Source organism: Mobula birostris, chromosome 3 (genome assembly GCF_030028105.1).
Source record: "Mobula birostris isolate sMobBir1 chromosome 3, sMobBir1.hap1, whole genome shotgun sequence".
In the NCBI taxonomy this organism is placed as follows: Eukaryota; Metazoa; Chordata; class Chondrichthyes; order Myliobatiformes; family Myliobatidae; genus Mobula; species Mobula birostris.
In genome coordinates this window covers 40,352,609-40,368,969 of record NC_092372.1, presented here as the reverse complement: position 1 = coordinate 40,368,969, position 16,361 = coordinate 40,352,609, and the positions used below count along the sequence as shown (strand labels likewise).

At 39.5% G+C, this 16,361-nt stretch overlaps 1 protein-coding gene across 1 annotated transcript in view; it reads right to left on the bottom strand.

The window, feature by feature from the left end:
- The window catches only part of itga1 (integrin, alpha 1), a 219,315-nt gene extending 203,775 nt beyond the window's left edge, over positions 1–15,540 (bottom strand). Inside the window, 2 exon segments of the mRNA XM_072252495.1 lie at positions 15,097–15,336; positions 15,339–15,540. Coding sequence (XP_072108596.1) covers positions 15,097–15,336; positions 15,339–15,441 — 343 coding nt within the window. The 5' untranslated portion in view covers positions 15,442–15,540.
- Positions 15,541–16,361: the final 821 nt, after the last annotated feature.

The window sequence follows — 16,361 nt, the reverse complement described above, 5'->3', positions numbered from 1 at the left end:
CTCTCCCTGTCAAAAAAATCAATTTCCGGGATATTGTATATAATTTTCGGGCATCAGGGAGCCAATATCAATATGTGGGAGACTCCTAGAACTTCCGGGAGAGGTGGGATGTCTGCTATTATTTAGTTATTTACAGAAAAAACAGTATATGATCATCAGAGTTAAATGTTTGCATAACTCTGTCTGAGACAGGCAATGTAAACTTGAGGTTGGAGTATAATTTAGGGCCACACTGCATTTATGATAACACTACTCCATTTTCTTATTAGTGATCCCTAGTTTGGGAATTTTTGTCATTTTTTAGAAATGTCAATGGCCAGAAACTCAGTTATTTTCTAATGACATCCAGTTCATATTATCAGCTCTCCATATGGTATATGGGGATTATCGATGTATATATATCAAAATAGAAATTGTAATGGAAAGCATTGATTTTCTGTGATGTCCAAGCATTCTTATATCTCTCTTAAGGATCTTATATTAAAGTTTACCACCCGGCCAATTTCCATGTTGTTACTATATCATTGAAGCTTGTGATGCATTTCTCCGCCGGCACTTCAAACCTCATTTTGACATGGAACAATTATTTATTCCACATAAAGTGGAAGTGAAACTGGTGTATATAAACATTGAAACAGACCACACATGAAACTATAACATTATTCAGTTATCACTACATCTTTATCCATGGCAAAATTCAGAAGAGCCTAGTGGAAATCTGAAAAGTCTTCCGCTCAAGACAGTATCTGTTGTGTATTTAATATTTTGGTAATATTATAAAAATATATTGTTTGATGAAGCATAGTTTTCTGTTTAAATTTTCGGGTTATATGTTAGTATTTAAATAGAATATGTCAACATACCACATCACATACGCGTCTGTTTTGCTTAAAGTAAAAATGAAACTAAAAAATTATTCCTGGCTCCATGTTCTTATTATGATGAGATTTATGGTTTAGCATCTACTGTAGTTTTTAAGTGATTCTAATACTTTTGCGCCTTTGCCCATCTTCAAATCCATGTGTTGGCAATCCATCATATAAAATGCGGATGTCTTCCTAATTTTCCCTTTTGACTGTTCAATTCTATTTTCTATTGGTTTACCATTAATTTGAAACAGTACCTCAGATTTAACATTACCTTAGAGTTTGGGGATCCGGGGCGGGGGTGGAGGGGTTGGTGGTGGTTATATCTTCACAGAGGGCAGCTGATTCTGGAATTTGCTAGAGGAAGTGGATGGACGCAGATGCAGTCCCTATGTTTGAAAGGCAGGACAGGACAGGAACTTGAATAGACAAAGCATAGAATGCTTAGTTCAGAATGTGGACAAATGGATTTATTGTGGATGGGCAAAACGTTCAGCTTGGATGTGGCAAGTGATTGGCCCATTTCTGTTTTTTTTTGTAATATAATTTTTATTAAATTTTCAAAAAGAATACATGAAAAAATAGAATCTACCCTCCTCCCTCCCCTTAACCTTCCCCCAGCCCATATATAGTCCTACCTAAAAAGAAAGAAAGAAGAAAAAAGAAAGAAAGAAAAGAACCGCCTGGGTATTGGAAGGTTTCCACATGCTCCATGGGATTCAAAATAAATTTGGTATAATTATTCGTTACTTTCTCCAAGTGACCAAAGTCTTTATCGGAGCACTTAAATATGCCATCCTATCTTTTGTAAATAAGGGCGCCAAATATTCAAAAATGTTACATATTTATCTTTTAAATTATAAGTAATTTTTTCGAGTGGAATGGAACTAGCCATTTCATTATTCCAACGATCCATACTTAAATACGAATCAGTTTTCCAAGTAACTGCTATAGTCTTCTTAGCTACTGCCAATGCAATTTTTATAAATTCTTTCTGATATTTATTCAATTTAAGTTTCGGTTTTATCCCTTCAATATCACCTAATAGAAATAATACAGGGTTATGTGGAAGTTGAGTTCCAGTAATTTGTTCCAATAAGATTCTTAAATTTATCCAAAAGAGTTGAATTTTAAAACAAGACCAAGTAGAATGTAAAAAAGTACCAATTTCTTGATTACACCGAAAACATTTATCAGATAGATTTGAATTTAATCTATTTATTTTTTGCGGTGTAATATATAATTGGTGTAAAAAATTATATTGTACTAATCTAAGTCGAACATTTATTGTATTTGTCATACTGTCAAGACAAAGTCTTGACCAATTTGTTTCATCAATATTAATATTCAGATCTGTTTCCCATTTTTGCTTTGACTTATGGGTTCCTTGTTTAATTGTCTGTTCTTGAATCAAATTATACATACAAGAAATAAATTTTTTAATTTTCCCTTTTTGTATTAAAATTTCAATTTCATTAGGTTTTGGCAAAAACATTGTTTGACCCAGCTTACCTTTTAAGTAAGCCCATTGGCCCATTTCTGAACTGTATGATTCTATGACTCTCTTGCCTTGTTTCAAATAAATGTGATAACGTTATTCTTTCAGTGTAGATCAGTCTAGTGGAAGTGCACATTTGGAACTTGAATACATTGGCCAGTGGCTCTACAGGAGCCATTTAAGAGTAAACCCCTCTAAGGAATCTGAAATAAAAGCGATTCAAACATACTGTTGCAAATGACTATTTTGCCCTTTTTTTCTTTATTTTTTTCATGTTTATTATTTTAAGACACTGTCACTTAGCTATTATGGAATGTTACAGGGTGGTAACAGGCCATGCCAGACATCATGTGAATCTGTTTAAACTTTCTCGTGAAGTAAAATATATGACGGATTCTGGTTCTGACTGAAAAAAACAAGACCAAAGTGCCTTCTCAAAGCGAATCTCTCATCTTTGGTGGTATGGAAGCCAACTTACATTGGGCCTTTCTTATGGTTAAGTGCAAAAAACTATTACTTGGAACTTGAATCTTGCATAATTTTGGCACTGTCTTATTGCTATTGCCTTCATTGAATAAGTTTCTCACATTTCACTGAATCTTCGGCTCCATGTTTCCTACATACTGTACCTGGCTCATTACTGATGGTGGACAAGCTCTCAGCTCTATCTCATGAGGGGGTTCATCAATGTTTTTTGTTACAGTAATACCTGAGCATTCCTTATGGCAACAGAAGAGAGAATCTGGCGTGAAGAAGTCAAAAGAGCTCTGCAGTTGAATTAAAAGTGAAATAAAGCATAAAATAGCAGGGCTTTCGACCTGGAGCTGCCAAATCTTGCACCTCTTCCTATGAAAGAAAGATCTTTTAGCTGGACAAGCAGCACAGGCACATCTAAATAAAAACAGGAAATGCTGGAAATACACAGCATATTAAGCAGCAGCTGTGGAAAGAGAAACACAGCTAAATGCCTCAGGTCAATGACCTTTCATTAATGGTGGGAAGAGTCATGAATCAAAATGTTTCAAAACATCAAAGAAGGCCGAGGCGTGCATAGAACAAATAGAATGCATGTGATGGGGTGAAAACCAAGAATGACGGAGTGATATGAGATGTGGTGCTAAATGAGAGAGGGTGGTGAAGGATTGTTAATTAGAGCTCATCTGTCTGCATGGTGTAAAGGGAATGAATTTAAAAATGCTAGTATGATACCACACAGAGCACTGCAGTTTTTGGAAATCTGAAATAAAGCAGAGGTTGCTGGAAATTCTCATCAGGGCACACTGCACCTGTGGAGAGAGAAAGCAAGCTAATGTGTTGAGTGGACAGGATTGCCAATTTTGATAAAACTGGAAGGTTGTCTCTATAAAACAGTTGAATTCAAGTTTATGTCAAGCGCTGTAATATGCCTAGCTAGAAATCAGACGCTGCTCCTCAAGCCTACTTTGTTCTTCAATGTAACAGTTTAAGAAGCCAAAACCTGAAAGGATGGAGTATAGGACAAAGAGTTAAAGTGGGAGTCATCTATAAGCCCCGGATTACTTTTATGGACTTCTTGAAGGTGCTTTGTAAAGCAGACACCCTATATGCATTTGGTTTCTTTGGTATAAGGGGAACCACATTGTGAGCATTAAGTGGAGAACACTATCACAGATGGGCTCTTCAATGGTGGGAAGGGATGGACAAATGTGGTTTATAGAAAGGTGCTACGTGAATGGGGTGAATGGCTGGTGGAGATGGAAGATCAAGCAGGTTGTCAGAGAAGAGGTCATTTCTTTAGACGAAAGAACAGCAAGGGAGAACATATCTGATGGTGGCGTCAAGTTGAAAGTGAATGAATTATCAGGGATAATTTATTGAATTTGAAGGTGGATGAGGTAGATCGTGAGGGCATCCCCTGTTCTTCTTCAGCTTGTAAGAGAGCTGAGAGCAAAAATACAGGAAATGGAATAGAAGTGTCTGAGGACATTGGCAATCATGATTGAGGGTCAGTAAAGGGGAGGAGGCTGGGAGTGGAAGGGGGCAGTCATAGTTACATAGTTAAGCGAATAAAAAGACAACTCTAATATACTAGCTTAGAAGATGTCACTAGAAAGGACAAAACTGAGCCAGAAAAACTGTGGGGTAGAATAGAATTCTCTCTGGAAGCAGGTTAGTGACTCATCTTCCTAGAAATGGAAAGGAATGGTCACATGTGCTTTTTGAGGCATAGAGACCATATGACTACTAGGTCCTGCATCCAGGTCCTTGCTTCCTGTCATGTCTCCTTCAAGGCATCCCAAAGTAATGTAATCCTTTTTTTTGTCCTCTAAAATTTCAGTGTTGGCGTGTGACCAAGTGGTTAAGACGTTTGTCTAGTGATTTGAAGGTCGCGAGTTTGAGCCTTGGCTGAGGCAGCGTGTGTGTCCTTGAGCAAGGCACTTAACCACACATTGCTCCGCGACAACACCGGTGCCAAGCCGTATGGGTCCTAATGCCCTTCCCTTGGACAATATTGGTGGCGTGGAGAGGGGAGACTTGCCGCATGGGCAACTGCTGGTCTTCCACACCACTTTGCCCAGGCCTGCACCCTGGAAACTTTCCAAGGCGCAAATCCATGGTCTCATGAAACTAACGGATGCCTAGAAGAAAATTTTTCAACAAGGGGAGGAATTGGCAGACTTTGATGACTCTGGCTAGCAAAGTTTATTCTTCTTTTCTGGGAATTGCTTGTTTTTGCTATCTCACTTGATTCTACAGTATCTAAAACCCTCTTGGTACACTGATCCTTGCAGCATTCTTCCAAGTAGTTCCCTTGGATGACGGGGTCACGAAACGTAAGCTGCTCAGAGGTTAGTGGATACTCTGTGCAATTCACTGCTCACTGTAGGTTCTTAAATCCTTCCTAAACAAGTTTTAAACATATCGAAAATTGCAGTTTCATATCAAAAATATTTTCCCTACTGCTGTCTGTTTTGGATAATTATAGTCTCCTAAGTTATCAGTATTGTGGCAGATTTTATCAATTTCCTTTTAAATTTTAAATAGGCTGTGCAATCAGAGCTATTTGTCTTATTCTTTGTTATTCTTTCACTCAAATCATTTGGATCACGATCAAAAAACTAACTGCTGGAGGAATTTACTTCAGCCCAGATGAAGAGTTCTTGATCCAAGCCACTTACAGTTCATTTCACTCCATAGACACTGCCTGACCAACTTAGTTTCTCCAGCAATTTGGTTTTTTTTTGCTGCAGATTTCAACATCTGCAGTCTATCTCTTCGTTGAGATTCATTTTCAATTACGTCTCTATTTAAGATTACAGTGGTATTTTATTTGTTAGATTCTTCTCTGTGGTCATTGGAAGGGATACAAAAGTTTTATTCAGGGTGTTCCAATTTTATAAAGTGCCTCAGATTTCGTTCAATATCGATCTTTATCAATGCCAACTCATACGTGTTGTCTATGCCAAGTGGGTTGAGATGATGATAGTGCATTCACTGAACTTGCTTTGGAACAAGCAGAATCCATGAAAAATTTGAGTAAATTTAAAATTTCTTTCTTAATTGTTTGTCTATAATATCCTATCTAGTTGAATAGTTTCCTTGCAATCTCTTTCATGTAGTTAGCTTTTCTGAGTTACTTTTTCTCTACTGCATCTTTTTCCAGGATGAGTCTTTCCTTTCCAGGACTTCAGAAATGTACTCCTTTGTGAAAGAACAGGGTTTCCCTTCCTTCATTATTGATCCTGCCTTCACCGGCATCTCCTCCATTTCCTGGGCATCCATGCTCACCTGATCTTCCTTCTGCCTTATCAGTGATAGTTGTTCTTGCCCTTACCTAACACCCTGTGAGCCTCTGCATTCAACACATCATTCTAAACAAATTCCGGCACCTCCAAAGGGATCCTACCACCGTACACGTCTTTTCCTTCCCCCACTCTCTGCTTTCTTCAAGGATCACTTCCTCCGTAATTCCCTTGTACATTCACCCCTCCCGACTAAACTCCCTCCTGGTACTTATCCCTGCAGGCAGCCAAAGTTCTACACCTGCCCATTCACCTCCTCCCTCACCCTCCTTCAGGGTCCCAAGCAGTCCTTCTAGGTGAGGCAACAGTTCACCTGTGAATCTGCTAGTTACTTATTGCATCTGGTGCTCCCGATGTGGCCTCCTCTACAATGATGAGACCCATCGTAAATTAGGGAACTGCTTCAGTGAGCAACTCTGCTCCATCTGTCAAAAGCAAAACCTCCTGGTGGCCCAACATTTCCATTTCTGTTCTAACATGTCAGTCCAAAGACTCCTCTTGTGCCACAATAAGGCCACCATCAGGGTGGAGGAGCAACATTTTATATTCCATCTGGGTGGCCTCCAACCTGCTGGTATGAATATTGATCTTTCCTTCTAGTAAGAAAATAATTTTCCTCCCCTTCCCCTCTTCTATTCCCCCCTCTAGCCTCATTGCTCTTCTCACCTGCCTATCATCTGCCCTGGTGCCCATTCTTTCCTTTCTCCTATAGTCCACTCTTCTGTCCTATCAGATTCCTTCTCTCTAGCCCTTCCCCTTTACCTATTTCATACATTTGACTTCAGAATCAGGTTTATTATCACTGGCATTTGTCATGAAATTTGTTAACTTAGCAGCAGCAGTTCAATGCAAAACATGATGATATAGAAAGAAAAAAAAGTAAATCCATTACAGTATATATATATGTATATTACATAGATTAAAAATAGTGCAAAACAGAAATAATATAAAAAATGTGAGGTAGTGATGATGGGTTCAATGGCCATTTGATGGCTTTTTAGAACAGCTTGTTGTTGAGCCCAGTAGGGAATCGGCTGTACTGGATTGGGTATTGTGTAATGAACCGGAGGTGATTAGAGAGATTGAGGTGAAGGAACCCTTAGGAGGCAGTAATCATAACATGATTGAGTTCACTGTGAAATTTGAAAAACAGAAGCCGAAATCTGATGTGTCGGTATATCAGTGGAGTAAAGGAAATTACAGTGGCATGAGAGAGGAACTGGCCAAAGTTGACTGGAAAGGGACACTGGCGGGAAAGACAGCAGAGCAGCAGTGGCTGGAGTTTATGCGAGAAGTGAAGAAGGTGAAAGACAGGTATATTCCAAAAAAGAAGAAATTTTCGAGTGGAAAAAGGATGCAACCGTGGTTGACAAGAGAAGTCAAAGCCAAAGTTAAAGCAAAAGAGAGGGCATACAAGGAAGCAAAAATTAGTGGGAAGACAGAAGATTTGGAAGTTTTTAAAACCTTACAAAAGGAAACCAAGAAGGTCATTAAGAGGGAAAAGATTAACTATGAAAGGAAGCTAGCAAATAATAATATCAAAGAGGATACTAAAAGCTTTTTCAAGTATATAAAGAGTAAAAGACAGGTGAGAGTAGATATAGGATCGATAGAAAATGATGCTGGAGAAATCGTAATGGGAGATAAGGAGATGGCAGAGGAACTGAACGAGTATTTTGCATCAGTCTTCACTAAGGAAGACATCAGCAGTATACCGGACACTCAAGGGTGGCAGGGAAGAAAAGTGTGCGCAGTCACAATTACGACAGAGAAAGTACCCAGGAAGCTGAATAGTCTAAAGGTAGATAAATCTCCTGGACCAGATGGAATGCACCCGCGTGTTCTGAAGGAAGTAGCTGTGGAGATTGCGGAGGCATTAGCGATGATCCTTCAAAAGTCGATAGATTCTGGCATGGTTCCGGAGGACTGGAAGATTGCAAATGTCACTCCACTATTTGAGAAGGGGGCAAGGAAGCAAAAAGGAAATCATAGACCTGTTAGCTTGACATCGGTGGTTGGGAATTTGTTGGAGTTGATTGTTAAGGATGAGGTTACAGAGTACCTGGAGGCATATGACAAGATAGGCAGAACTCAGCATGGATTCCTTAAAGGAAAATCCTGCCTGACAAACCCATTACAATTTTTTGAGGAAATTACCAGTAGGCTAGACAAGGGAGATGCAGTGGATGTTGTATATTTGGATTTTCAGAAGGCCTTTGACAAGGTGCCACACATGAGGCTACTTAACAAGATAAGAGCCCATGGAATTACGGGAAAGTTACATATGTGGATAGAGCGTTGGCTGATTGGCAGGAAACAGAGAGTGGGAATAAAGGGAGCCTAATCTGGTTGGCTGCTGGTTACCAGTGGTGTTCTACAGGGGTCCATGTTGGGCCTCTTCTTTGTACATTGTACATCAACGATTTGGACTATGGAATAGATAGCTTTGTGGCTAAGTTTGCTGACGATACGAAGACAGGTGGAGGGGCCGGTAGTGCTGAGGAGTGGAAAGTCTGCAGAGCGACTTGGATAGATTGGAAGAATGGGTAGAGAAGAGGCAAATGAAGTACAATGTTGGAAAGTGTATGGTTATGCACTTTGGCAGAAAAAAAATGGGCAGACTATTATTTAAATGGGAAAAGAATTCAAAGTTCGGAGATGCAACAGGACTTGGGGGTCCTCGTACAGGATACCCTTAAAGTTAACCTCCAGGTTGAGTCAGTAGTGAAGAAGGCAAATGCAATGTTGGCATTCATTTCTAGAGGAATAGAGTGTAGCAGCAGGGATGTGATGTTGAGGCTCTATAAGGCGCTGGTGAGACCTCAGTTGGAGTCCTTATTTAAGAATGGATGTGCTGACGTTGGAGAGGGTACAGAGAAGAATCACTAGAATGATTCCGGGAATGAGAGGGTTAACATATGAGGAACGTTTGTCTGCTCTTGGACTGTATTCCTTGGAGTTTAGAAGAATGAGGGGAGACCTCATAGAAACATTTCGAATTTTGAAAGGCATGGACAGAGTGGATGTGGCAAAGTTGTTTCCCATGATGGGGGAGTCTAGTACAAGGGGGCATGACTTAAGGATTGAAGGGCGCCCATTCAGAACAAAAATGCAAAGAAAATTTTTTAGTCAGAGGGTGGTGAATCTATGGAATTTGTTGCCACAGGCAGCAGTGGAGGCCAAGTCATTGGGTGTATTTAAGGCAGAGATTGATAGGTATCTGAGTAGCCAGGGCATCAAAGGTTATGGTGAGAAGGTGGGGGAGTGGGACTAAATGGGAGAATGGATCAGATGATAAAATGGCAGAGCAGACTTGATGGGCCGAATAGCCAACTTCTGCTCCCTTGTCTTATGGTCTTATGGTCTATTTAGGAATCGGATGGCAGCGGGTACGTAGCTGTTCCAGAATCACTTAGTGTGTGCCTTCAGGCTTCTATACCTCCTTCCTGACCTTCCAGCTAGCCTTCTTCCGCTCCCCCAACTTTTCATTCTGGCATCTTTCCCCTTCCTTTGCAATCCCAAAGAAGGGTCTCGGCCTGAAACGCCAACTGTGTTCATTTCCATGGATATTGTCTGACCTACTGTGTTCCTCCAGCATTTTGTGCATGTTAATAATATGGTGTGATAAACAATTTAGGTTGGTAATCCAGTAGGACACCCCTACACAGCCAAAATAAATACTTGAATCAAAAAATCTATGGAATCATTTGGCTTTTCTGAGTTGTTTGGATTAGGTTTTTTAGAGCTACTTGATTTTCCTTGTTTCTTACTTATCATTCCTAAATACTTAATATCTTTCAATATTTACTTGTTGTCCCATTGTTTTTGTAGCTATATTTTAATCATAACCACCATATTCAAATTCTCACAACAAAACATTTTCTCCAGTTTTTGAATATAATGTACAATATTGTGCGTAGTTTAGATATTTCTAATGTTAGCTCCCCCGCTTCCTTTAAAGCAATTATTTATGCTTTTACCATCTGATTTATATCATCTTTTGTCATTTTAATTTTCCATATTCTGTCTTTTATTTATTCTTTGGTTAGATATTTCAAAGCATTCTTTCATCTACATCAGTATAACATTTTCATTTTATCTTGGTTTAGGTGCAATTCATTCTAATGCCACAATGGTAAAGTCCAATGAAACTAAATCTTTCCATCTCATAGTCAGGCTTTATCCAATGAGTGACTTTCCTAATCTGTTTGTCCCATGCTAATTTGTAGAAAGTCTGCATAATGATCTTTGGGTTATTAATTGTGATATTCTGCTTTTCAATATAGCCATTAGTATTTCATATTTCCTCAACAAAAATGCTTCTTTGAATTTTCCTTCATAGTTGGTTCTTGCATGGATTACAACAAATTGATCTTACACTGAGTCCCAGATCCTTTATCAATTATAACAAGATTTCTCTAACCCCAGTAAAAGAGAGGAAACATACAATTTGGAATGATTTTTATTTTAAAGACTACCTCATATATCTTCTGAATTATATTATTTTCTATAATTACAGTATTTCCATTTTGAAAATACTGCCAAACACCACGGTGCTTTGATTAACAGTCTGGCTATTCTTCACATAGCCTTTCCATTATCCTCACAGCTAATGAGCCCTTTGTATCTTTTGGACAGTAGCAATGTCTGCTAGATCATGTTGACTCCCTCTGGACGTTGAATTTAGCTAGCTATTAGTTTTCTTTTCCTCTACCTGTGGTGGATGGCGGAACTCTTGGAATTCCTTCTATTTCCTTCTGCTGGGTGGTATCCAACTTATTCTAATGGCTTCCAACCTCAGGATTTTGAACGAGAGCAAAGAAACACAGATGGATACTACCAAAATGCCTGTAAAGAACAGTTTTAAAATCTATAAGCTCTCATATACAACACACACATACAAATACCTGCTCTGCAATACTTTAATTGTATAAGTGCGAGATAGGGATTTTATATCAATGCCTTGCTATCGTTGGTCAAGAATGCAAAGTTCTTACTTTCCTAACCTCAGTTAATCTCCTTGAAACCGCGAGTATTTTTTGCCTTATTTTGATCTGTTTCATTGTGACATTTTTTTAATGTCTTGCACTGTACTGCTGCTGCAAAACAACAAATTCCATGGCATAGGTCAGTGAGAATAAAACTGACACAGATTCTGTCATACTTTGCTGTGTGGGTAAATGTGCTGGGAATAGCAGAATATTTTGGTGACATCTCCTCAGAAAATACAAATCCAATGAATCGCATTTCCAATGAAAACATGGGTGGTGACTCAGTATAACTAAGTCCCACAAAAAATTCCCCTAACCCTTTCACCTATCAGTAAAATTAGTCTCTTTCTATTCATGTTATCACTCCTGTGAGCCCAGCAATAAGCTATAGATAATATAACAATATTAGAAAGAGAAGCAGGAATGGACCAACTGATTATGAATCCTGCTCTGCCAATAAGTAATATTGTTGATGATCTAACTTTGGCCTTACCGCTATCCTGCTCGTTCTCCATACCCCCACTCCTTTTCTTGTTTGACTATATCTATTGTTCTCTGCCTTGAATGTATTCAGTGACACTCTCCCTGCAGACCATATATTCATGGTCAATGATGGTCCAACAATTTCTGACCAATGCTCTTCACGGGAGAGAATCTATGTGGTTTGCTCCACAGGTGACTCCTGTTTTGACTCTGTAATAGCAAAGCAATCCACCCAGCTTCAAGAAAGAGGATGATCACCACCTTTTGCAGAATAATGAGAGAGGAGTAGTAACTAGGATCTGAGAAATAAGTTGAAAAAAAACCTTCAGAATTCATCCAATATAATATGTAAAATAAATGAGGCGTACAAGATATTATGTGGCATTTATCAAGCAGATAGCTGGAGACATTTTTCCCTGGGTACAATTGGCTAAAATGAGAGGGTATAATTTTAAGGTGATTGGAGTAAAGTTTAGGAGGGATGTCAGAGGTAAATTTTTTACACAGAGAGTGGTGGGACATTAAAGAGACTGTTAGATAGGCATATGGATGATAAGAAAATGGAGGGCTATGTAGAAGGAAAAGGCTAGATTGATTTTAAGAGTTGGTTAAAAGGTCAGCACAGCACTGAAGACCAAAGGGTCTGGACTGTACTGTGGTACTCAATGTTCCATGTTTAAATCATAGTCTTTTGTCAAAAATTGCTGGTCTTTCCCTTCTAAATAGAGGATTTATGGAAATAAACTACAATGAGTTGAGACATAATGAAATGTTCATACGACAAAACCAGTCATGCAGCTGTATTTCAAGTCGTTTTGGAGGAGAGACTTCCTCGATGTGCTCCTGAGGCTCTGCCGTACAGGATCATACTGCTGCATTTTGGGATGCTTCAAGCTACCCTATCCAGACATGAACTTACAAAATCCACGGGGCACAATTTGGAGCAGGGTGGGGCAGGGGAGGATCAAAAATGTAGTGACATTGGATAGACCATGAAAGAGCAGTAGCAGTGTACATTACAGAAACGCATATGGTTGCTGCCTATTAAGTATTCCAGTGACTGATAATTTAATGACAGATGTTTATTTTTCAGACAGGCAAGGGGGGTGCTGTTATATTATTCTATGTGAGAAACTCAAATATTGCAATTTCATATCAATTTCATAACAGCCCATTATAAAGTAAGACATGATGATGCAATGCAGAGGTCTGTGTAAGATTATAGCTTTCAGGACTGTAGGGAAGGGGAGTGTGATGGAAGTTATAATATACCGGCTATTGAAAGCATTTGATGCCAGTTCACTTAAGGAAATATTTACAAACAGCAGGTTCCAGGAATGTAATATGAACTACTTAAAATGAATGGAAATATGTTCATGCCATGAACATTGATGAAAGAAAAATTTCAAGGAAATGGAAGGGAGATCTTACACAACTTGAAAATGCTCAGCACCTTAAACATTCACTTGCTTAGTCACAGTTACATTGTGACTGCAGTGTGGACCATCTACAAGAATGTCCAGCCTCCAAAGAAAAAGGAACTGAGATGAGGAGGAATTTCTTCAGCCGAAGGGTGGTGATTCTGCTGTGTTCATTGCCACAGAGAGCTACGGGCGCCAAGTGATTGGATGTCTTTAAGGTGAAGATTGATATGTTCTTGACTTGTAAGGGAATTAAGGATTAAAGGAGAAGGTGGGAGAATGAGGTTGAGAAAAGAAAAAAAAATCAGCCATAATTGAATAGCAGAGCAGAGCCAGTGAGACAAATTACCAAATTTTTCTCCTATACCTTATGGTCCTGTTGTCTTATCCTACGTTCCCTCTGATGTCTTCTACTGTTGTGCGGACTAACCATTGTTCTGAGGTGGAAATTTTGCATTGCCTGAAATCTGCACGGTACTTTACTATTAACATTATATAAGAGAAAATTCCAGCTGCACGACAACAAAGGCAACGTGCATGGGAACGTTTCAGTTACTGTGTGGCTGCACGGCCTGGCAGCTTAGAGGAACAGTGGTCAGATCTATCAGATGCTTCAAAACATGCTCAGCAGCAATTCAGGAAGTCAGTTTACTACTCCTTGTGAATGCAGTGTAAATGCTCGCCTTTCCTACAACTCTCACATGAATTAAAAGGTGATAAATGTGATTTATCAGAACAAGCTTGTCCACTGATAACACACTTCATAGAAAAGATGACTTTGAAAAAGAGGACCACATTAATTAAAAGTGCACATTGTTGAAAGCTTCCAAGTGCCTTAGCTAAACCACCAAACTCAGTGCAAAGCAAAGATTTCCTATTTAGCTTCGTACCACATAAAAAGATTTACTAAAAGCACCAGGAGGAATGCTTATAATATTCACCACAATAATTATACTTAGAATGATTAAAATCTCAGATTTAAATATACAATTCTGACATGCTCTATACTTGAGTTTAGAGCAGAAGTTAAGTGGCGATTTGGGCTTTTTACGTGGAAGTATACTTACAATGATGCTCCCTTACTTTGTCCCACTCTCTAGACTGTAAACTGAGATAACACTTGGATCGTGGTCATTGCTGTCTGACTTTACAGACAAACACGGAAGCAACCAATACCAATACTTATTAGGAGCGAGCAGTAGCCATGACACCCCTAGAGACAGCACAGCCCCTTAATATGATTATGCCTGACCTGACTGTAATCGCAAGTCCATATTCCCATTCACCAGCAACCTCTCACCCTTCCAAGACCCCTCAAGACCCAATACATTTCAATCAAACCACCACTTAGAGGATAATACCCCAAAATACTAAACTTTCAACACATGGAAATGATTAAAACAAAGCAGCCGTTTTCATTTATTTCTTGCTCTAATGAGGGGATGGACTCGTAAATCTATCTTCAATTCTTCTCAAAAATAGTAGCGTTGGATAAAATAATACCGTAAGATATTTTAAAGGATTGTACAAAGATAATTGACTTGCCAAGATTTCCTCATTCGAATCCATTAGAAACCATACTCCGGAAGATATCCAATACTCTATTTCAAAGTGTTGCAGTAATAAATTTCAATCCATTATTAAAATTCCTTCAGTGGGACCCGGAGCAGTAAACCTTCAAGAAATATAAATAGCTAGCTGGAAGCTTCACTGTAGAACTACTGAACTGCTGAGCAACCGGGAATAGAGGGATGCTGGTAGCAGTATCTTGTTCGGACAATATGTTTCTAATAAACTTCGCACCGTATTCCTTTCATTTGATCATCAAATCCGTTTCCCTCTCCGTCTTGTGTCTTACATTGTACAAGGCAATGAAGTTATTAAAAATTAAAGCAAATGCGGGAAAATGTTTATTCACTGCCAGATGTACAGTGTGTGGTAGTGCCCGAAAATAATATGAAGAAGTAAGTTTACCATTAAACCTTAATGATCGGCAGCACTGAGAAGTTCGGAGTAACTGTAGCTGTTAAATCAAAAAAAAACATGTTTTCTTACCGACAAGCAGGATCAGAGCCGTGCACTGCAGCTTCCGTGACATGGCTGATTGATTATTACTATTATCACAAATACTTCGGAAGAATTCTGTTTTGCCCAGAGAGAAATACAAAGAAACTGTCTGATCCGTTGGAATCCAACTTGCTCCAGTGACAAGTTCTGTAAGTTCTGTGGCACTCGGAGTAGGAGCTATGAGGAAATCTTCAGGCATTTCCTGTTTGCCCGAGATGACAGAGGATAAAATCCGACTCCACATTTTCTGCACTCAGATTGATGAGCGCGCTTTTGAACGTATATACATGGCTTGCGGCTGGCGGGAAGCAGCACATTCAACTTCGCCCACATGTTTGCATCAAGCGCTGGACTTGAATCAGCGGACGGGGCTTAGATTCTTTCTTGTAAATAACGGGGACGGGGGCTGTAAATCATGCGATAATCACACTGCGCAAGTTAAACTAGCTCCTCGCAGTAAACACGACGGTTTGCAGAGAATCCAGATAAATGGACAGGGAGCACTGGAAAACACGCGTTGTCCCTAAAGCATCGCAATGTTTGGCATGGGTTTGCCCCTTCCGAAGTCCGACCTAATATCGCAGTCCAGGATTGCAGACTCACTTATTAGTGATAAGTAGTAAACAGTGCAGAGTTTATTAGGCAAACGATTTCTTAGGTCTTATCTGGACTTCAGCAAATGGGATTTTATTTTCCCAATAGACTGGTTCCAGGGATGAAGAAGCAGCAGCTTTTGAAGAAGTTCATGAGCTAGTACAGAATTTACCTTTTTAAAATTAAATTTGTTCTTTCGTCTTACAGGAATAGATACACCCAGTAAAGCCAGTCATGCACCTTGGTCTGGTATGAAAATAAACACGGATTTTTTTGACAATATAACCAATTATATATTGCTACTGCTTGTATTTGCCAGGAGAGGAAGGCGTGCTGGGCGCAAGTTGGAAGGTAACTGCTTATGCTGGCGCTGCAAAATGGTTGGCACACGGCCTTTGGAACATCAGGGCCAAATCAGAACCGCTCTCATCTCGCTTTAGGCGGTCCGTCGGGTAGTCGATGATTTGCTCGCCCTCCAGTCCTGTGGGCTCTAAGGTGACTTCTAACTCCTAGGTGATATCCGTAAATTCTGCCGGAAGTGGCCGATAGGACAGTTGGGTTAGTTAGTTTATCGCCTGTCCCCTCCACTTGACCTCGACGTGCGCCACAAAAGGAATTTAAAATACGATGCCTTTCTGGATGCCTCTCCGGGCCATGGA